Here is a 22,994-nt window from a genome sequence, read left to right on the forward strand (position 1 = left end):
CAAATGCATACTTACCATTCAAGATATATAAACTCGAGTTGCCTTGGAAATTTTAATCATACTATTTTCTAACTCATTTAATTATGACCGTGCTGCGCATCTCTTTCTTCATAGGGAGTACGTGCCACTCGGGGAGGTCCCCTGATAACTTCGTGTGTAATCACTGTAAGCTTTCGAGGCCAAGCAGATGGGTTGATCCCCTTTAAACATAAATATGGTAGGACATTCTAGAAGTGGTATACCTTCATCAGAATGTGGAAGCTCTGCAGGTACTTGGTATGCCCTGAGGATCCAGCTGAGATGTGTAGTGAGGGGAAAGTGGGATCATCCTGCCTCATCCACGTGGTGCAGTGCTGCCCACTTGCCAGAGGCGAGGGACTGCCAGGTGGATGAGGGCTCTCCTGGAGCCCTGCTCTGCCCCCGGTGCACGGTGTCAGGTGTGGAGATGGAGCGTCTCAAGACACTCCCACTACAGCCCCAAGGGCTGTTTCCTCCTAGGACATCTGCCATTTGTTAACTTATTCTGTGTTTTAAAATGTCACAGCCAGGGGATGCCCGGGTGGCTCAGTGGTTGAGCACCTGCCTTTGCCTTGGGGTCCTGGGATCGAGTCCCGCATGGGGCTCCCTGCAGGGAGCCTGCTTCTCCCTCTGCCTGTGTCTGTGCCTCTCTCTCTCTGCATCTCTCATGAATGAATAAATAAAATCTTTAGAAAAAATAAAAAGTCACAGCCAGTTTTGAATGGGAGCGGAAATCTAAACCTTGGGTTTCACAAGCAGACAGGCCTCTCCTGTCTCTTCTCCGGCACCATGGCTCCTTCTCTGTGGAAGATGAAATGTGCTTTAAGAACAACACTGCTCCTCCTGTTCTCAGTGTCCTCCTCCAAAACATGCCCCTACAGGGACTGCCGTTGACTCCTTTGCCAGAAGAACCAACTCTTCCAAATTTTCAGTGACTGGAAACATCCATGAAGGCCTTTAGGGAAATCCAAATATATTTCGTAAATGTACATGTAATTCTATAATGTAGATTTTGTTTAGAAGACTCAGTGAAGTCATGATCCTCTTTCTTTTGTGAGCTCACCTGGTTTTGATTATATAGTGAATTTGGGGACTTTAATTACAGAAGGGGGTTGTACCGATGGCAAATTTTCCCAATGCAGTGACTACTGGCATAATTTTTTTGACAGTTAACTAATCTCTAAATTGTTTCAATTATCTTGTTTTCCATAGTGAGAAATTTAATTAAAACAGAGTACAGATTGTAAAAAGGTTATTTATGAAAATGCATTTTAAATGGGAATTGAAAAGCCTAGGGACACCTTTTTATTTTAGATAAAAAGATGAAGGTTCTATAATTTTTTACATCCATTTTACTAGAAGCAAGAATAAGAGCCACATGCAATTTACTTGAAATGTCTATCAGGACTGTCACAAGTTGATCTCTTTCCTAAATTGCTTGAAAGGTTGACCTATTTTGGAAACGTAGAACTTTAAGAAATGATTTCAGGTTTTAAATTTATGTATTTAGAGGTTGTTTTTTCTTCTCTGTACTTTAAACAGAACAACCAGAAAAGTGTTTTGTTTAAGAGCATGGAGCCCTATGGAATGACAGTGTTGTCTCTAGGACATGGAGAACATGCCCTAGAACATTGTTTCTGTAATGAGGCTTGCCCGTTGCAGGGAGTGAGCGATGACGGTTGTGTCTGAGCTACCGTGATAGAGGTGTCATGTCCCTCAGGTGAAATAAGGCTGAGGCAGGGAGAGGACTTGAGAACCATTGGAATAGCCCTCTAGTGGATCCCCTACAAGAACCTGCCATCTTAGTTTTATCTCCTTGGACATTAACTAGTGTTCTTGGAGCTCAGTCCTTGCCATCAAGCAGATCAGGGTCTAGGAAGAAACACTGCTATCATCCTCACTTTGAATCCTTCCATAATGACCTGTCTGTTTCAGGTGGTTGTTCTCTGTTGGATCCATGAATATACACCCTACTTAAGATACTTTTCTTAGAAGAGTGTGGTCACTCCCTTTATTTATAGAATTATTTCCCTTACATTTTAAGTTATTGGTAAAAGGTACCATGCCTTTTTATCCACAGGGCCTAGCATATAGTAAGTAATTAATATTTGATTTCTTGATACAGAAAAAAAAACACAATTTAGCATAAGAACACCTGTAATTGACTTACACACAGAATATTTCAGGAGGATCAATGAAGGAAGATTAGCTGCTTGACACAATGTGGAAAGACCTAGAGGAGACAGCAAACCAAGCAGGGAAAGGTGCTAGCAGCTTAGGCAGGAAGAGCTGGAAGGCTTTCCCTGAGGTCCCAACATGCTGCTCTTCACAGGCATAGACCTCTGGGAGGGGCTGGCGTATGTGGGCATAGCCCTTAGAGGTGTGACACTACTGTTGTATTGACAAGGTTCATTATCATCTTTATGCTTTTGCTTTTCTAGTTAGCAGAGTGTAAGGTATGTAAGAGGATGTGGAACCTTGAAAGATATTTCAGGGCTAAAGCAGTTTAAAATAAAACCACATTGTCAGATTGGGTAACACAAGAGGAAGGCCAGCTGGCCATCCAGATATGTCCTCCAAGACCGGCATTGTCTGTCTCCTGGGGAGTTGATTACAGGATAGGGTTTGACCCTCTGTTTTTTAGGGGATAAGCAATATATTTATCACCATAGTTACAAGCAAAGGGAGGAATCAGACTGACTAGATTCAGATCTTTGCTGTGTCTTTAATTGCTGTGTAATTTTGGGTGAATTGCTTATCTGCTTTATGCCTCAGTCCTCAATTCTTAAATGGAGATATTAGTACTTATTTAACACATAGTGTTATGAAGATTAAACAAATTAACATACGGAAAGTATTTAGGGGTGCCTGGGTGGCTCAGTTGGTTAAACACCTGGCTCTTGGTTTCGCCTCAGGTCATGTTCTTCAGGTTGTAGGATGGAGCCTGGATCAAGCCCCCCACCCCCACCCCTACCACCACCAAGTTGAGGGCTCCATGCTCAGCAGGGAGCCTGCTTGAGGAGTCTCTCTCTTCCCCCCTGCCCCTCTCCCCACTCACACACTCTCTTTCAAATAACTAAATCTTAAAAAAAAAAAAAAAAGAAAGTATTTAAAATACTGCCTGACATGTAAAAAGTGGTATATAAGTAATTTTGGTTTTGGCTCAGAAATCTAATTCTTCAGTTTACCGAGTAGCTTTGTCTCTCATGGCAGACCCTTGTAAAATGAGCCCTAGACATTAATACAGTAGCCCCTCTTTGTCTGAGCAGATCTGTTCCAGAACCTCCAGGGCATGCCTGAAACCTCAGGTAGTGCTCAACAATATAGTCACTATGTGTTTTTCCTATACACACATACTCATGATAAAGTTTAATGTAGGAATGAGGCACAGGAAGAGGTTAGCAACAACAATAAGAAAATAGAACAGTTATTGCGATGTATTATAATAAAATTTATGTGAATGTGGTCATTCTTTATCTCAAAATATCTTACTGTGCTGTGTTCACCCTTCTTCTTGTGAGGATGTGAGGTGATGGAAGGTCCATGTGACCAGATGGAGTGAGGGGAATGATGCCGGCATGTGGCGTAGCAGTTAAGCTACCGTTGACCTTCTGACAAGGGGTCACCAGGAAGGCCATCTGCTTCTGGGCTGTGGTGGACTGTAGGCAACTACAAGCACAGAGAGCTAAATCTTGGCCAAGTGGGGATTACTTTATATGAAGAGCAAATATCCAGGACTGTCCACACCCATGAAAACAGTTAAAATTAAAAAGATAATTTCCAGTTTTAACTAGAATGGGGTACAATAGGAATTCTCATCTGCTGCTGTTGGAACACAGACTGATAGAATGACTTCAGAAAAATACTTGATACCCCCTGTTAAAACTGAACACATGCTTCCCAAAGGCCCAGTAATGCTACTCCTGGGAACTGCTCAACAGAGGAGCATACATAGGTGCATCACAAGACTGGTATGAGAGCCAAGTGGGCAAAAACTAGAAAAAAAGCAAAATATCCATCAAAACAGGGGTGGATAAACAAGTTGCAATATGAAGATACAGACCAGTGCTTTCAGGCAGCAAAAGGGAACCAGCTGTTGCTACACAGGACAAGATGGACAGATTGCACAAGCACTGTGCTGGCACAGAGTAGTGGTTACCCTGATTCCATTTATGTGAAGCTCAACAGCAAGTTGATGGTGTTGAGAGTGAGGATAGTGGTTATTTCTGGGGGGTGGTAGTAGCTGAGGACAGGTCCCAGGGATGCCTCCAATGTGTGTGTGTGGGGGTGTTCTGGAGCTTGATCTGAGCACTGGTTACATAGCTCTGCTTACTTGGTGAACATTTGCTGAGCAGCACACTCAGGGCTGTACCATTTTGTGCCTTCTTTTGTACTTGGATAAAGGGTTTTGAAATATGGCCAGTTTATTTATGAAGAAGGCCATACTAGACAGACCCGATACTCTTGTTTCTCACAGAACAGTCCCATCTTCCTGCGAGCATGCCTGCCCTTAGACCAGGTGATGATCTGAAGCTTTCTTAGTCTAAAAGCTAAGCAAGGAGTAATCTTAGTCTTAACAGTATAACTCTGATAATCTGGGCTTATGTTTTACTTGTAGAGAAACCTGTGCACTGTGTGTCTGGTGTGCGTTTTTGTGGGGCAGGGGTCCCTTCTTCCTGGTGACACAGAGTCACTTGGTGCCTCCCTCCTGCTGTCATTCACTGAGGGGCCGTCTTCTCATGGGAAGAGTGACCGAATGAATCCATAACTGTTGATCATTCATTATTCATCCATTCATCCAGAAAGGACTTATTGAATGCTTCCTTCCTGCCAGGGACTGGAGGACAAGGGTAGCAGAAAAGACAGGTGAAGCCCCTGTTCTCAGGGAGACTCCATTGATGAGAATCTGCCCCACATCTTCGAGCAGAGAGCAACTAGGAGAGGTGAAACAAAAACAACAAAGAAAACATCTTTAAAAAAAAAAAGATTTTTATTTTATGTATTTATTTGAGAGAGAGAGTGCAGGAGCAGGCATGATGGGGGAGGGGCAGAGGCAGAGGGTGAAGCAGACTCCTCATTGGGCAGGGAGTCCACTGTGGGGCTCGACCCCGGGACCCCGGGATCATGACCTGAGCTGAAGGCAGGCGCTTCACTGACTGAGCCACCCAGGCGTCCCAAGAAAACATATTTGAAAGTGTAAGAGGTAACAAAGCACAACCAAAACAAAACAAATACTGTCCAGCATCTTAAAGAAAAGGGGAGCCAAAGAGGTTAAGCTCAGCATTTCTCACTGGTTTTTCCCTTGGGGCAGCCTTCCTCAACTGGGCTTCCTCATCTGATTCATGGAATATAGAAAATGTGATGCTATGAAAGTACCGCCTTTGTAGATGCTTAGGAGAGAAGTGAATTCACTTTGTACAGAGGGGGTGCCGTAGGGCATCGGGCTTCATTCTCTGGTGGAACCCTGTGAGGGCTTTTGCCAGTTCCTGAAGAAATAGCAGAGAAGGTAGTTGAGCATTAAAAAAATCTGGAGTTTGGAAAAGTTAAAAAAAAAAAAAAAAGGTGAAGTTTAAAGCTCCCAGATTTGGTTGCAGAGGGTTGATAACCCCCCTAGGCTTTGCATTGGAGCTCAGAAAAGCACTCACCCAGGAAGTCCCTGTCCCTCGTGGGCCAAGGCTAAGCTGGAGTTGCTCATTGTCCTAGCCTCCCACCCAAAGCAAATATAGATTCTCTCTGGAGAAATAACTCAGTGTAGGCTTTAAATTCTTTCTGTAATTTTTCATATGTAAGTACAAGTTGAAGCCACCATAAGAAAAAACTAAGAAAAAACTAGAGACAGTAGATTCAAATAGCAGATACAAACTTTATATGTTCTTTATGATCCGAAACTAAAAGATGAGTTCAAGCAGAGAACTAGGAAATATAGAAAATATAGGAAAATAGGAAATATAGAAATACAGAAAACAGATAAAATACAAAATAGAACTATAAAATACAAAAAAGAACTGAGTAAATGGTTTTCAGCAGATTAGATGCCGATGAAGGAAGAAACAGTGTCGCAGTCAAGTTAAATGAAGCAGGAAGACAAATCCTAGACAATACAGAAACTTTCATGAGGCACTGAATTTTCTAGGGACCACTTCTTTCACTTCAAGCCTGGCAGGCCCCAGATGACCTGGCACCTGTCCTCCCTCTGGCTCACTCCACTCCATCTTGCTGTCTCTACCTCAGGACCTTTGTGCTTGCTGCTCCTTCTGCCTGAAATATCCCCCTTCCCCTTAAACAAATCTGCATAAATGGCTCCTTCATTCACTTTTTGTTTTTGTTTTCTTTTTCTTTTATTTTTTTATTTTCATTTTTTTAATAATAAATTTATTTTTTATTGGTGTTCAATTTGCCAACATACAGAATAACACCCAGTGCTCATCCCGTCAAGTGCCCCCCTCAGTGCCCGTCACCCATTCACCCCTACCCCCCGCCCTCCTCCCCTTCCACCACCCCTAGTTCGTTTCCCAGAGTTAGGAGTCTTTATGTTCTGTCTCCCTTTCTGATATTTCCTACCCATTTCTTCTCCCTTCATTCACTTTTGTATGTAGAGTCCTTGCTTAAGGCTTCTCCGCTGCCTCCCCACCTCTTCTGTGTTCATGTGGTACTGTCTTTGTGATGCTTGGTTTTCTCTGTCTGCTTTCCCAACAGAATGTCAGCCTCACGGGAAGAAGGATGTGGTTTGGTTGTTCAGGACAATATCCCCAGTGCTTAGAGCAGTGCCTGGCAAGTAGTAGGCATTCAACAAATGCCCACCTCCTTTGGAAATTGGAAAAATTGATGTAAAAATCTTTCGCATGATGTGCATAATGTGACCTGAATACAATTTAGTAATTCGAATCCCTTTCTTCCATCTTCATGGGATTTCTGGTTGAATTTGGTTTTCTTTAATTTTCTGTATACAGTTTTTCCTTCTCTTGTTTGTGAAATTTCTGGGTTAACCCCTTTGTTATCTGATTTTTGTTTATTGTATTTCTGAGCACCTTGTCAGATTCAAACGAATCTAATTCTGTCTCAGGTACGAACTGAGAGGAGAGAAGTCATTCTGTGAATAACTGACATGACTGTGTTTCACAAGCTGTGTTCACTTGTGGATAGAATCACAGCTGATGGGGGCAGCCACTTTTTCATCCGAAACCACGAAACCACGGCAGTTCGTACTAGCAGTGGCTGAATGGACATGCGGACCTTGCAATTTTAGACAGTTTTAAGAATGTATCACATTTTATAAAAGACAAATACCTGGATAGCTCTGATATTTCTCTGGCCTAATAATTTGAGAGTGTTAAAAGGGATAGATCTTTAAATAAATCCCCCTTTATTGGGCAGGTGTTGTGTCAAGCAGCTTTCATACATACTTTTTGGTTAATCCATACACAACCATTGATGATTTATGGATTATGCTTCCCATTTGGCAAATTATAAAATTGAGCTTTGAGGAGGTTAGGTTGATTTTCCCAAAGCCACACAGCTAGTAAGAAGCAGAGCTGGAATTTGAACACAGGCCTCAGACTCCAAAGACTGATAGAAAGAATTTGTAGGAGTCTAGAAGCTGCCTAATACATTCCTTATAGCTTATAAACAAACACCTAGGGATGTGATTTAATTGTCTAATTAATATTTTATTTAAATGATTATGGAAAATGTTCTTATTTAGAATTATTATTAATATTGTGATTTTTATCCTTAATTATAAAACAACTTGGTTATATGATATATTCATGGTCATTGGTGATACTTGACAAGGATATTATTTAAAACCGAGGGAAAATATATTTCTCAAAAGACTGTTTTTAGCTTAATGTTTGTTTTATAAACTCAAAATAATCATTATAAGAGTATAGACTTTTTAAAAAGATATTATTTATTAGTGAGAGCGAGCCTGCTAGCATGAGTAGGGGGAGGGGCTTCAGGGGAAGGAGAAGCAGACTCCCTGTGAGCAGAGAGCAGATGAAGGCTCAGTCCCAGGACCCTGAGATCATGACCTGACCCTTAATAGACTAAACCACCAGACACCCCAAGACTATAGATTTTAATAAATTTTAGTGTTATATTATAAATGGAAACTTTTTGTATTTCAAAATGACCAAATATCACCATAATTAAAGTGAGATGTTATAGAGGGTAATTGTTTCCTTTTAAAAGGACTTAAAACTGATACATTATTTTTAAAATAACTGTCTTTTGTAAATTCTTCTGTTTAAAATGGCTTTTCCCAGCTCAAATGTTATGCTTGATTTTACTTATGACAGAAATAGAATTAAAAATAGGTCATGCTATTTCCTTTATCCTGGAAAATCTCTTCTTTTCAAAGCAAGATTTCTTTGGTATTTGGCCATGTGTCAGTTGGAGTTTTATAGGTCGGGAATGGCAAATGAACACTGTACCTGTGTGAGAACATGTTTCTCTTTCTGTAGCTGTAGAGTCTACCAAGTGTCCAAATCACCCTCTCATTTAAATTCCACATAGACAACTTCACTGTCAAAGATAAAAACTCCGAGGTGTAGCCTGTTGAATAAGTAAGTCTTTGTTACTGAGGCAAGAATTTATATCAGTACACATTTATTTCCTGTCTTTGTTTGTTCACTGTTGTTCATAATATTCTGAGTCTAAGAGACAGAATACAGAATTTTAAAAGAGAATTTTTTGCTGAGGACAGGCAACGTTGGTAATGTTTGACAGAAGAATTTAGGTGAGGTCTTAGTAGCAACATTTATAGTATTTTAATAAATATTACATCTGATCCTATAGTATCTCCTCAATTTGCATTCATCTTAAAGAAGCTTTGCTGTATTTCCTGCCACTTGGTCTGTACTTAGTTCTTGTTGTCATTTGTTCATTCAGCAAGGTCACTGTGAGCCTCCGATGTGCCAGCCGTTGAGCATACGTACAAAAAAACAGGCAAGGCCAGGGCCTTCCCCTGAGGACCTTACCGACTCAAGGGTGAGATGGGAGGCAGGAGGGTAATGCCAGGTCTCTTGTATAGGCAGGTCATCAGGTATCATGGAAGCACAAATGAGGGAGTGAAATTTCAGCCTGAGGTCTTCTGGTGGAAAACCTAAAAGGTGGTATCAGAGGGAACAGCAGGTACAGAGAATTTATAGCATGAAACGGTGAAGCTTCTCGAGGGTCTGCAGCGAGGTGCTACAGCTTCCCCTGCACGGTGTCTGGGTGGGATGCTGAGGCAGGCCCGCGAGAGGTTTGGCAATATGTGCTTTATTTGTTTTTACTTATTTAAATTCAATTAGCCAACATATAGTACATTTTAGTTTCAGATGTAGAGTTTGGTAATTCATCAGCTGCATATAACCCCAGGTGCTCATCACATCCCGTGCCCTCCTTAATGCCCGTCACCTAGCTACCCCATCCCCCCACCCCTCTCCCCTCCAGCCACCCTCAGTATGTTTCCCAGAGTTAAGAATCTCACATGGCTTTATTTTGTAGGAACAGGAGCAGTGGGTAGTGGAGGTTTATAAACAGGGAAGCAACAGGTTCCAACTCACATTTTAGTGGATAATTGTGGAGGAAGGTTTAGATAAGGGAGCACCAGCACTTCCAGGGAGATGAGTTAGAGTATTGTACTAGTCCAGCTGAGAACTTCTGGATGATTGTAGCACAGCCACCATGGGAATGCAGAGATTACAAGGAGGTAACTAAAGATTTGCTGCCAGGTGGAATGGTAGTGGGGTGGGAAAGCGAGAAGCACTGATTCTACCCAGACGAGGGTGCCTTCAGAGCTTTGTGTAGACTCGTGGTTTCTTAGCATTTTATTAGGGATGTGTATCATCTGTACTGCCCTACTCACAGGTACAGGACCCTATTTTAAAAGTGCAGCAAAGGAGATAAAACATCTTTTTGCACTGCATTTTAATAATGTTAGGGAGCTCTCCTAAGCATCTTCCAGAGGAAATCCATTAGGTTCTTAGAGCAAACAATTCATAATGCCCACTTTCTTCACTTTGGGTCACCTGAGGCATGGCTCTGGGGAATGCACTGACATGCAAAGGTATGCTCAGGGCAGGAGACAGGACCAGGTGGGGGTGGATCTGGCATGCTTTTTCCTCTGCAGACACTCAGTCCAGCAGTGGAGTGAGCATCCATGTATCGAGCAGCGCTTCCTATACCCCAGGCACTGTTCTTATTCTGTGTGAAACAATAAACAAGACACAATCTGTGTTTGTGGTGGTGGGAGAGGCCAAGAGTCATTTCCATGCAGTAATGGAGATGTGTATATCTGATCCATCGTTGGCATCACATGGATGTGGTAGACTCTGGTCTCATGGAACTGGGAGGATACAGGAGGAGAGGAGAGTCCTTTGAGCCTTACAGTGAAATATTCCCCTGGCAGAGAGGCGAGCACAGAGGCTTGTCGGGAGCAGCCCGTAGACTGGAAATAATTTTTGCCCTTGAGGCTCAGGACACATGTCAAAAAAATGAGGCTGACATGTTGACTGGGCCGTGTCACAAAGGAGAATTTTCTCTAGGAGAAAATACAGAAATGTGAGAAATTACACAAAGGTTTCAAGTGTAAAGAAAATCGTTCAACATGTCTGAGCACTGCCAACAGGGACATAGTGAGTTCCCCACCCCAGGTTCTGGAAGGCTTTTTAGAGTAGATTCTCTGCTTAGCTGTGTGATTGAACTAAGTCTGTGACATCTCCTCCCTACTAGATTTATGATTCTACTCAATTATTTGTTAACGTACAACAAATAATGCATTCACTATTAAAATTCCTGCTCTGGCCTCAGGAAAAAAAAATCCAAAGAGGAATTTCTCAAAATCAAATTAAATACATAAGAAAACAAGCAACCAGTAGTTGGGAACATTAAGAGCATTCAAGAAGAAAAAAGAGAGAGAGTGAGAGAGAGCTGCTGATTCCCAGATCTCAGTCCTCCAACAAAGAAGCCTCCTGTTGAGGGGCTCTTACACTGCCCTTCATCATGGAAACTAATGTTGAGTCCTTTCTGATTAAACCCCCCAGTTGTTGTCTGCAATGACCTCCTCTCCTGCCTTGCAAAAGAGTAGCAAGTGATCAACAAGAATTCCCTCCACTCCCTCCTAGAAACTTACAAATGTACTTGCACCTACACTGAGCTTTTCCTCCTTCTCTCCTGTCACACTCTTCTTCACATTTCCTGGTATTTTTCAAGTGTCCATCGAACAGACAATTTTTGTAATGGGAGGAGGTGTGCCCCCATGGCCAAGGCCACCTGTGAAATCATCATGAAAGAAATTATGTGAGAATTGCAATTTTAATCTTTTAAAATTTTCCGTGTAAGAATATGGAAGTCAATAATTCAATGACCTAAACAATTTGAAAATTCAAGTAAATTTCTAGCATTGTCGTATCTGTCAGAATAATTGAACAAGGAATGAATGACCTAACTGTAGGGTTAAAATAGTATAGCACTTAATGTTTTAGTTCTTCTTTTTTTTAAAGATTTTATTTATTTATTCATGAGAGGCGCACAGAGAGAGAGAGAGAGACACACACACACAGGCAGAGAGACACAGGCAGAGGGAGAAGCAGGCTCCACGCAGGGAGCCCAACGTGGGACTCGATCCCTGGTCTCCAGGATCACACCCCGGGCTGAAGGCGGCGCTAAACCGCTGAGCCACCAGGGCTGCCCAACGTTTTAGTTCTTTAAGAAAGTTCCACTCATTTACAATCTTGATTCTTTAGGCCTAGAAGTAGACTTCTCCACTTGGTGAAGCCACACTCTTTTCAGGCTCCTAACAAATTACTGAAGAACCACAAGCTCCGCATTGCCACACTGCGCAGCAGGACGACCTCGTTGCAGGTCTGGCCCTCCAGATTCACCCTTGGTCTTCTCTGAAATTGAAGAATTTGAAACCACGAGGTGGATCTTGTCATTCAGAATCTGAGTCCATGCTCCTTAACGTGGCCGTTCATGATCTGGTTCATGGGATTACTCAGTTTACTCAGTCTCCTCACTCTCTGCTCCTCCGCTTGCATCCTACAGTGTACCCACAACAAGCTGCTTGCTTCCCTGGATGGGAAGGCTGCTCAGATGTCTGTACCTCTACTGTTTTGCACCTGCTGTTCATTCTGCCTGATTTTTATTTTTAATGCATTTCAACAGCTGCTTTTGCTTTTCTCGGCTTTTGAAACTAAGTGCTAGCATTGGCACTTCTGGGAGGCTTCCCTCTCCATTCCCGCTTCCCTTTGGGCAAGTTTGTGCCACGTCAGCGCTCACCATTGCCATGGCATTTGCCATATCGCGTTACCATTATCTCTTTAATGATCTGTCATCTCTCCTGTGCCATCTCACACCAGAGTAGACGATGATGGTCCTTTTCCATTCATCATGTCTAACAGAGTGCCAGGAACAGGGTAGGTGGCAAGTGGAAGTGTTTTGTGTTTGTATTTTTTTTTTAATTTAACTTAACATTATTCTTTCCACTAGGAACACCAGCTTCTTTTAGTTTATTAGTTCACCAGAATTATCGGTAATACCTGCATTATAGGACTTATTATTCAAATCACATCAATTTTATTGTTGTTTTGAATGTATCCTATCCGACAGCTTTCTCCTTCTTGCATTGGTCATTGGAAATCACCACATTAGTCACCTGCCTGTGGTGACTGGGAGGAACACTGGGGTTTATATACTGTGTGCTAATTGTATTCTTACATTCTTTTATTCTCCCTCTGTCCCTATTTATTGAGTATTCTTTTTATATGCTGTTCTGTCTTGTGCTCAAAGTACTGGACATGTAGCTCTTCAACAAATATTAAGTTCCTCCTTTGTGAAAGAACATTTTTTAAAAAATTAGGTGATCATGTACAAAATGTATAAGCCTTTTCCTACAGAAACAGTACCATCTCTTGGTATTGATATTTGCTTTACAAAATGAAAATCATTATAATATAACTTCCTATTTAGGTATTTGTGTTTTCCTAAGCCACATAAATCGAGGTCTAATGTTTCATAGATGCTTTGTAAAAGAGAACAAACTAAGGTAATCACTTTAAAACCAGTTAGTTATTTGGCTCATACCCTTGCAGGCAGTAGCTTCTGATATTCTTCATCTGTTAGTTGTATTATTTTAGAAATCCATGTCTTCGTGGGTAATGCTTTAGGATAATAGTTATATGAGCTATCCTTCATAAAGTTCTTAATACATGTCAGGCATTTTATGGAATGTGTACATATGTGTGTGTACACAATTTCTCATCCCTTCAAAAAACTTAAGGGATTCACAATTCACAAGTAAAGAAACAGATTCTGATATATGAATGACCCTTACTAATGAAATCATTGTTAGTAAATTATGGAAGCCCATCTAACTTCAGAACCGTTATCTTAGCCCTTGACTAAGATCTGGTGTTAATCAGTACACTGATTAACATTGGTAATACCAATGTTTCAAAATACCTAGGTGTTATATTTAGGCTCATTTAAATATTAAGTAAATACCAATCAATCCAAAGTCACTATGTAATTGACTAACACCAGAAACTTGGTAATCAGTTTTAGGGTAGGATTCATACTTTCATGGCATAAATGTCATTGCAATATCTTTAATTTAGTCTTATAAAATGATCATTTCTTTGGACCTTTTTGAATTCCACAATGCTTTTAAAATAACTGTAGTTGGGCAGCCCCAGTGGCTCAGTGTTTTAGCGCCACCTTCAGCCCGGGCATGATCCTGGAGAAATGGTATTGAGTCCCACATCAGGCTCCCTGCATGGAACCTGCTTCTCCCTCTGCCTGTGTCTCTGCTTCTCTCTCTCTCTCTCTCTCTCTCATGAATAAATAAATCTTTAAAAAAATAAAATAACTGTAGTGCACTTGTTATTACATCTGCAGAATGTCCTTGGTTTGAAGCCTATCTCCAGTAGCACCAGGAGGATGGCTTTTGCTCTTGTTGGAGTTTTTTGTTGTTGAGATGTAAGAGCTCTTCATATATTCTGAATATGACCATTATCACCATATGTGATTGGGAAATATTTTCTTCCATCCTATGGATAGTCTTTTCACTGTCTTGATAATGTACTTTGATGCATAAGTTTTTAATTTTGATGAAGTCTATTTTGCCCTTATTTTCTTTGGCTGTTTGTGCTTTTGCTGGTATATCTAAGAAACTACTGACTAATCCAAAATCACAAAGATTTACACCTGTGTTGTCTTCGAAGTGTTGTGTAATTTTAGCTTGGATACATAGATGTATGATGCGTTTTGTATTAATTTTTGTATATGGTGTAAGCTTCATTCTTTTTTATGTGGGTATCCAGTTATTCCCACACCATCTATGGAAAAGACTATTTTGTTCACCACCAAATTGTCTTGGTGCCCTGTTGGAAATGAATTAACCATAAACATAAGGGTTTATTTCTGTTCTCTTGTGTTGATCTGCATCTCTACTGTTTTGATTACTTAGCTTTGTAGTAAATTTTGAATTGAGAAGATATATGATCTATCCAGGAGGAAGTTCCATGTATAATTGAGAAGGATGTGTTTTCCAACCTTACTGGGTAGAGTGTCTCTTAGGTATAATTGGTTTCTTTTGTTGAAATCTTCTGTTTCTTTTTTTAGTTTTTAAATAATTTTTTTAGGTGTTCTTTTTATTATTGGAAGTGTGATATTGAAGTTCCCAACTATTCTTGAATTGTCTATTTCTTCCTGTAATTCTGTCAGTTTTTGCTGCATGTATTTTGAGGTCTGTTGTTATGTATGTGTACATGTATACATACATTTTTATAATTTCATCTTGATGGACTTTTTTTAATCATTATATGTGCTTTTACTCTGGTAATAAGTTTTGTCTTAAACTCTGTCTTGTCTGATATTGATGTAACTATGGTAGTTCTCTTTGGATATATATTTCCATGGTGTCTTATGTCTTTTTTGTACCTTCTATTTCCTTTTGTTGTTAGATACTTTTTATTGCATCACTTTAACTCCATTGTCATTTCTTTTTCTTTTTTTTTTTTTTTAAGATTTCATTTATTTATTTTAGAGAGAGTACATATGCATGAGTGGGTGAGGGGTACAGGGGAAAAGAGAGGGAGAGAAAATCTCAAGCAGAGCCTGATGCAGGTTCAGCCTCACAACCCTGCAATCCTGACTTGAGCTGAAACCAAGACTTGGATGCTCAACTAAGCCATCCAGGCGCCTCTCTTTTCCTGTTTTTTTTTTTTTTTTTTAATTATTTTCTTAGTCTGCCATACAGATTACAATTTACTTTTTAACTTAGGTCAGTCTTTTTCATAACTTATATCAACTTAATTTTAATAGTACACAAAAACTTTGTTCCTCTTTAGCTCTGTTCTTACCTGCCCATCTTTGTGTTGTTACTGTCATGCAAGTTGCAGCTTCATACATTGTGTGAAGCCTATCAGCATACAATTGCATGCAGTTGTTTTTTAAATCAAATAAGGGAAAAAAGGAATTACAGCAAAAACGTATTTATAGTTTTGTATTTCCCTAAGTAGCTGTGTCAGTGTTATTTACTTTTTCATGTTTCACGGATTCAAGTTACTTTTTAATGACCTTTCACTTTACCTCAAGGACTCCTTTTAGTATTTCGTGTAGAACATTTCTGCTACTGATGAATTCTCGGTTTTGTTTACCCAAGGATATATTAATTTTTCCATTTTGAAGGATAATTTTGCTGGTTATACAATTCTTAGTTGACAGTCTTTTTCTTTTAGTACTTGGAATGTGGAATCTCATTGTCTTTGGCCTCCATGGTTTTTTCTTGAGAAATTAGTTTTTGATCTTACTGAGGATCTATTGCACATGATGAGCCACTACTCTCTTGCTGCCTTAAGATCCTCTCTTTGTCTTTCAACATTTTGATGATGTTGTATGTACATGTGGGTCTCTTTGAGCTTACCCTACATGAAATTGGTTAAGCTTCTTGGATGTGGAGATTAAAGGTTTTCATCAAATTTAGGAATTTTTTAGCCATTATTTCTCTATTTAATCTTTTTTTCTCCTTACTTTCCTCTCCTTCTGGGTATCTCATTATGTGTATGTTCATGTTTGATGGTATCCCACAGGTCTCTGAGACACTATTCATTTTTCCTTATCATTTTTCCTTTTGTATCTTCTTCCTCAAACTGGATAACCTCAATTGATCTACCTTCAGGTTCACTTATTCTCTCTTCTGCCTAGTTGTATCTGCTGTTAAACCTCTCTGGTGTATTTTTCATTTCAGTTATTATACTTTAAAACTCAAGAATTTATTTGGATTCTTTATTATCTTCTATATATTCTCTATTTGGTGAGGCATTATTCTCATATTTTAGTTCTTTAGACACAGAATATCCCTTTAGTTTCTTGAATATATTTCAAATAATTGATTTAAAGTCTTTGCTTAGTAAGTCCAGTGTCTCAGCTTCCTTGGGGACAGTTTCTGTTGATTACTTTTTTCTTGTGTATGAATCATATTTCATGTTTCTTTGTATATCACTTAATTTTTAATTTTTTTTTATTCATGAGACAGAGAGAGAGAGAGGCAGAGACACAAGCAGAGGGAGAAACAGGCCCCATGCAGGGAGCCTGATGTGGGACTCGATCCTGGGTCTCCAGGATCAGGCCCTGGGTGGAAGGTGGCGCTAAACCGCTGAGCCACCCGGGCTGCCCTATCACTTAATTGTTTTAACTGGAGATATTTAATTTAATGTAGCAACTGTAGAAGTCAAATTCTCCTTCCTACTAGTATTTTTTGTTTTTCTTTCATATTTAGTGACTTTTCCAAACTAATATTGTAAAGTTTATTATGTGTTGTCACAGACATGTGTCTCCTCTTACCTTAGTGGTCAGCTAATGATTGGGCAGAGATTTTATTGAATGCCTGGAAACTAAGTCCTTATCATATTGGAACAAGTCATTAAGACTCAGCCAGTTGATTTACAACTCTTTCCTTGGCCTTGCCTTTCCTTCTTGTGTTGTACTTACAGGTCATCCTGAGGAGAGAGTTCAAGGCCTTCCCAGGTTTGCCCTGGGCATCTACCTGGTACGGTGCAGGCACACAGCCTTCTAGATTCCCAGGAGTATGTCAGAGCTATTTAAAGGGCAAATGGATATCTCATCCTCCCACTTCTCTTACTGGCTTTTGATTAGACTGTTGTTTGCTCTACTGCCTCAAGCAGCTGAAATCTTATATAATTGCCTCTGATTATTTTCTTTGAATACCCCCAGGGAAAAGGCTTTTTGCACTGAATGAGCTCCAAGTCACGTCAAATGCAATCCTCTAAGAATGAGGTTTTGAAAGAGCTCCACCCTTCTCTGCTTCCTCCAGTGGCTCCCAGCCTACTGAGGTCCACTATGGTTACAGCTGTTGGTGGTCAGGGCTCCTGCAGAGCTGGGAGTGGTGGGTGGGAAAAGGACTCATTAAAACATCCCAGAGCTCACCCAAGATTCAGACAAGCTTTTAAAAATGAGTGCTCTTTAGATCTCTGCAAACCTTTTGTTAATTTTCAGAGTTTTGAAAATGTTGATTCTGACAATATTTGCCAGTTTCTTTTTGCTGTAGTAGAGAAAATTTTGAAGGTTCTTACTCATCATTTTCACTGACATCAGTTTTATATTTTTCTTTACGCTATACCTAGATATATATTTAAATGTTAGCTGGATTAATAAACAGTCAGTAAAAGAAGAGTGGTCCTTTTTTTCCAGAAACTTTTCTGACCTTTCTTTGTACTTCTCCTGTTTTACTTTAGGACTATGATGATGGATATGGCACTGCTTATGATGAACAGAGTTATGATTCCTATGATAACAGCTATAGCACCCCTGCCCAAAGGTAAGAGTTGATCTCTGATTACCCTGTTAACCACTTTTGCCCATCCACATATGTGTACTCTGGGAAATGGGGATAACCAGGCAGCAAGGGTAATGTGACTTGGTTTGCATTGTTTTTTGTTTTTTTAATTGGAGAAGCACTCTCTGTCTTAACCAACTAGTACATATTATTCCCCCCAAATTTATCATAGTATTAAAATAATGAGACTTGAAAAATAAAATTGAATTTTTTTTTTACCCTAAAAATTTAACTTAGTGTTCAATATATTCTAAGGAGGAACAGTGTCTACAAAGTCTGTGGCCATCCAAGTCCTAAGGCCCAAAATCACATCAGCAATATGTAAATATCCTACATTGTCAGTGCCTGAGGTGGAAAGCCCCAGAAGTTTTGTTTGGCATTCAGATAAGGTTTCTGTTTCTTAGCAGCAGTGATCCTGTTTTCTAACAATTTCAAATTCCTATTTGTGAATAATGAGTTAGCTCCAATTCATTTTCTAAAGAGGTGTTTACCCAGAAATAAGTGTTATCAGAGGCAAAACAGAGCTTGATAGTTACCTCTTGTGGTAATATACCTTGATGTTCACTGATATATGAAATCAGTGTTTATTCCTGTTCAGAATGTTTTCCTAAATGCCTAGAAACCTCTTCCTTTATGTTCAAAATTCTAAGTGGAAGACAAAGACATATATACAAAACAAAATATTGTCTTTATTAAGCATAAAAAATATGGACTGTATGGTTGTTTTGATGAAGTATAAATTCACCTCTGAACTCATATGGTGCCAGGCAACTTTGAATCAGTAGCTACCATTATGCAGTTCTAGTACCAAGATTGACACGGTTCTTTTTGGCTCATGTCAGAATTTTTCTCATATAACTTGTAACAATTAAGAACCTTCAGACTTGGACTCTCAATTGGTCTTTCGGAATGGAAGCCTGGCACATTGTGTTTGTATCCTTGACAGTCTTGGGACACCCTATGAGGACTGGTACTAGCTGGTGCTAGCCAGGACTTCACATACAGTATCGCATGTAAGTGTCCAGGCCACTTTATCAGGCATGTGGCACTGTTACCCCTGTGGAGATGAAGAAAAGGAACCCAGAGCACAGGATGAAGTATTTGCCAGAAATCCCACATGGAACCTTTACTCACATGTCTAATTTGAATGGTAACAGCAGGGGTTAATGTATCTCTATTTTACAGTTGATGAGATGAGGGCCCAGAGAAGTCAATGACCAATCCAGAATGTGAGCTCAGACTTAGAAAGCTTATAGCCTTTCCACTTTAAGCTGTGATCATGATAATAATAATGATGGTTGGTACCATTATTAATATGCTAGATCACAAGCATTCACTCCTTCAATCATTTATTCAGCCTGCACTACTAAATGTCCACCTGTGTTGGGCTCCATGCTTGATGTTTGGAATACAAAGATTATTGAGACAGAGACCCTTTCTTTGAAAAACTCATAGGCTAGAAGGAAACATTCGCTCAAAAAGCAGTGTGATGTTATCATTGAGAGGTCTGAGGAACAATTCAGTATTTCCAGAAGAAGCCAGTGCTAAAGTCTGGCTGAGAATCCTGAGGACATTTCACTGAGTAAAGCAAAAGGGGAGTGGGAGTCACTAGGGGGACGAACAGGGAAGGGCATTTCACAGAGCTGGAATGGCAGGGTACGGGCCGTGCTGGTGGAACTGCACTTCATCTGTAGAGCTGGGAAGGGTGCTGCACGGGAGGGAGATAAGGTGAGAGGTGGCACAGTCCCTATGGGGCACTGAGGCTCGGGGCTGCAGGCAGCACGCAGGAGCACTACGGAGCCCGGAAGGGCTACAGGCCAGGGCTGCTACGTTTCCGCTTGGATTCAGAGTCATTTCTTGGCAGTGGAGGGGCTGGACAGGCAGGTGGTAAGCCGAGAGGCAGAGGCCAATTAAGAGGCTGGTACATTATAAGGCCTTTAAATGTCAGGGAAGACTCACTTAAAGAGACATCTTGTCTGACAGCCAGTCTGCCTTCTTTGAAGTGATCTTTTCAGTGTTGAAACCCGTCACACCTGAAGGAGGACAGAGAATCACATGAGAATTGCCCACGTTGACAAATGTAGAAGCCACTCTTTGTTAGGTATGCTGAGTATTCGTTTAATCCTCATGACCTGTGACATAAACATCAGTCTTTTCACAGAAGAAGGAAACTGTGATTTATAAGAATTAGGGAACTTGCCTAGGATCACGCCACTTATGAGCAGAGGAGCAGGCTTTGCACCCAGGTCTGTGGCTGCACATGTCCTAACTCACCCCTACCAAGCGTCACAGGTGCCATGAAGCAGCCGGTCCACTGTAAACCCAAGGGAAGTGGCTGTACTGTGGGGCAGGCTGAAAAGATGGTTCTGTGCACTGTATGAGTTTGCGAGAGTTACTGTAACAAATTACCACAGCCCAGGTGGCTTAAGCAACGGAATTTTATTTCCTCACAGTTACAGAGGCTAGTAGAAGTCCAAAGTCTAGGTATTCGTGGATTTGGTGTTTTCTGAGGCTTCTTCCTGTGGCCTGTGAATGGCACCTCCTCTGTGTGGCCTCATGTGGTCCTTCCCCTGTGCATGTGCATCCCTGGTACCTCCACATGTGTCTACGTTTCCTCTCTTCTGATGGTGCCAGTCAGATTGGATTAGGACCCACATGCAGCCTCACTTTAACTGAATCACCTCTTTAAGGGCTCTGTCTCCAAATACAATCCCATTTGGAGGTCCTGGAGGCAAGTGGGGCTTCAACATATGCTCTGAGTGGGGGACCCAATCCAGCCCATAACATGCACATATTAGAACACTGGTTTAAACACAACACTCTGTGTCTCAGAATTAGAAATCCACTCTACACCAGTTAGGGTAGCAAACTTTCAAATTCTCTCTAGGAACAGATAATATTAACATGGAAATCACCACCACCACCACCTTCAGCTGTTGTACATTTACTGTGTGCCTGCTGCTCTCATCCTGTCTCCCCTCTTGACATGCCCTGAAATGTTGCAGAATTCAAGTCTAAACATGTCATCCCCTTATATACAGGTTCAGAGAAGTTAAGTGGGTCATCCACACTCAAAAGACAGAGCAGTGGTCCAGACTCAGCTTGGCCCCACATTCTTTTTGTCCTTTGTCCCATTGTCTCTCCACTCTCGTCTCGTCGTGGCTTTGATTTCAGTGGCTGGAATGAATTCCTATTAGTATTTCCCATATACAGTATTCAAAAATCTGATACTTTGTGATGCTTTAGAAGCCCATAGGAATTAGGCCTCCATCTGAACTGGAAAGGTTGCCTTATCAGACTTGGACTACCTTAATCAAACCTAAAATTTCATTTGTGCTGTGTATTGATGTTGTAAACCAGGACTAATGAAATTAGGAGCCTTATTTTTCCCATTTTACATTAGATCTTTTCAGCATATAGCTGAACTGCCACACTCTCAAGGAGCCTGCAGCCTTAATATTCACTAATAGATAATGCCTTGTAGCACTCAATGATCTGTAATCTACAATTCCTTGATTTTGACACTTCAGTTTCTGTAAAATTAATTTCGTACTTCAATAATTCTCTCAATCAGAACTTGAAAGCCCATTCTGTGCTATAGTTGTAAGGTTCAGTATTACTGCAGAATTCTTTACCTGGTCTGCTTTGAGAGTATAGAGCTATTCTGAAAATATTCTTTGACACATCATGGTGTGGAAGAAAGAGCATGAGCAGAGGTTCAGCTGCACTGTCCACCGTGGTAGCCACTAGCTCATGTGGCTGTTGAACCTTGAAATGTGGCTCATGCAGATTGGGATGAGCCGGACGTGCAGGATACACACCAGGGTCCAAGACTGAGCATGATATAAAGAATATAAAATAACCCTATTACTAAAATTAGTTTTACCTCTTTCTTTCTTTCTTTCTCTCTTTCTCTCTTTCTTTCTCTCTTCCTTCCTTCCTTCCTTCCTTTCTTTTTCTTTCTTTCTTTGTTTCTTTCTTTCTTTCTTTCTTTCTTTCTTTCTTCCTTTCTTTGGCTACTAGAGAATGTCAAATTACAAATCTCTCTTGGATAATGCAGAGTTAAAGACTCTGGCTCACTCTCTGGCACAGCAGCACAGTGTAGTATCTCCTGATTAAGGCACCCCCTTACCCCTTGGGGTAAGCAAGTCAACTCACCAGGTGCAGAAAGAAAATTAGGGAGGGTCAACCCATATTCATCTTTTAAAATTTCTATTTCCATGTTTTGTGTTGTATATAAATATAATCTGTTAATGCTCTAGTGCATGTGTTACATATAAACAGTTGCAGTAATAAGATCAAAAATGGTTTTCTTTCTGATACAGATGTGTTATCAAAAACTTTTGGATATCTTCTGGCCAACCTATATTTAGACCCCAGTTTAATTTTTGCTGGTTATGTGGCTTTGGGCAAGTTATTTGACCTCTCTAAGCCTCACTTTCTAAAATGTAGACCTCTATTTCTTCTTTAGATGGTCAGCCTGAAAGTTGAATGAGACAGGAAAGCCCACAGTCTCTGGGAACGTTTGCAGGATGTGGGGAGCATGTCCTCCATAGTGTCTTTTCCGTGAGAGAATTAATAGGGTAATTTGTGTAAGGCAGTTAGGACAGTGTGTAAGGAAGGGCAGTGTGTAAGGCAGTTAGGGTGGTGTATAAGGCAGTTAGGATGGTGTGTAAGGCAGGGTGGTGTGTAAGGCAGTTAGGGCAGTGTGTAAGGCAGTTAGGGCGGTGTGTAAGGCAGGGCGGTGTGTAAGGCAGTTAGGGTGTTGTGTAAGGCAGTTAGGGCAGTGTGTAAGGCAGGACAGTGTGTAAGGCAGTGAGGGTGGTATATAAGGCAGTTAGGGTGGTGTATAAGGCAGTTAGGGTGGTGTATAAGACAGGGCAGTGTCTAAGGCAGTTAGGGTGGTGTATAAGCAGTTAGGGCAGTGTGTAAGGCAGGGCGGTGTATAAGGCAGTTAGGGCAGTGTGTAAGGTAGCATAGTGTGTAAGGCAGGGCAGTGTGTAAGGCAGTTAGGGCAGTGCGTAAGGCAGTTACACACAGGGCAGTGTGTAAGGTAGCATAGTGTGTAAGGCAGGTCAGTGTGTAAGGCAGTTAGGGCAGTGTGTAAGGCAGTTAGGGCAGTGTGTAAGGTAGC

General features: G+C 40.8%; 1 protein-coding gene and 1 long non-coding RNA gene across 20 annotated transcripts in view; one reads left to right on the plus strand and one right to left on the minus strand.

Annotated features, from left to right (window-relative positions):
- The window catches only part of KHDRBS3 (KH RNA binding domain containing, signal transduction associated 3), a 185,597-nt gene that overhangs the window by 123,523 nt on the left and 39,080 nt on the right, over positions 1–22,994 (plus strand). For 10 of the 18 annotated variants that reach the window (XR_005368760.1, XR_005368764.1, XR_005368767.1 and 7 more), the window contains exons 7-8: positions 6,715–6,789; positions 17,760–17,842. Coding sequence is in view for 8 of the 18 variants with exons in the window: in XM_038555590.1 (XP_038411518.1) it covers positions 6,715–6,789; positions 17,760–17,842 (158 nt within the window). In the remaining 10 variants the exon portion in view is untranslated. The remainder of the gene's footprint in view (positions 1–6,714; positions 6,790–17,759; positions 17,843–22,994) is intronic. The other 8 variants (XR_005368761.1, XR_005368769.1, XR_005368768.1 and 5 more) reach the window with 1 other exon arrangement.
- Positions 820–18,466, minus strand: LOC102154211. Of its 2 annotated transcripts, none has more exons than XR_005368772.1 (6): positions 18,397–18,466; positions 11,153–11,274; positions 9,567–10,543; positions 8,997–9,121; positions 8,451–8,571; positions 820–973 (listed from the first exon to the last, which is right to left on the minus strand). It is a non-coding gene; the product is annotated as an uncharacterized LOC102154211 (long non-coding RNA). The 2 variants fall into 2 exon arrangements; XR_005368771.1 differs by lacking the exon at positions 820–973 and adding an exon at positions 5,042–5,504.

This window comes from Canis lupus, chromosome 13 (genome assembly GCF_011100685.1).
Source record: "Canis lupus familiaris isolate Mischka breed German Shepherd chromosome 13, alternate assembly UU_Cfam_GSD_1.0, whole genome shotgun sequence".
Lineage (NCBI taxonomy): Eukaryota > Metazoa > Chordata > Mammalia > Carnivora > Canidae > Canis > Canis lupus.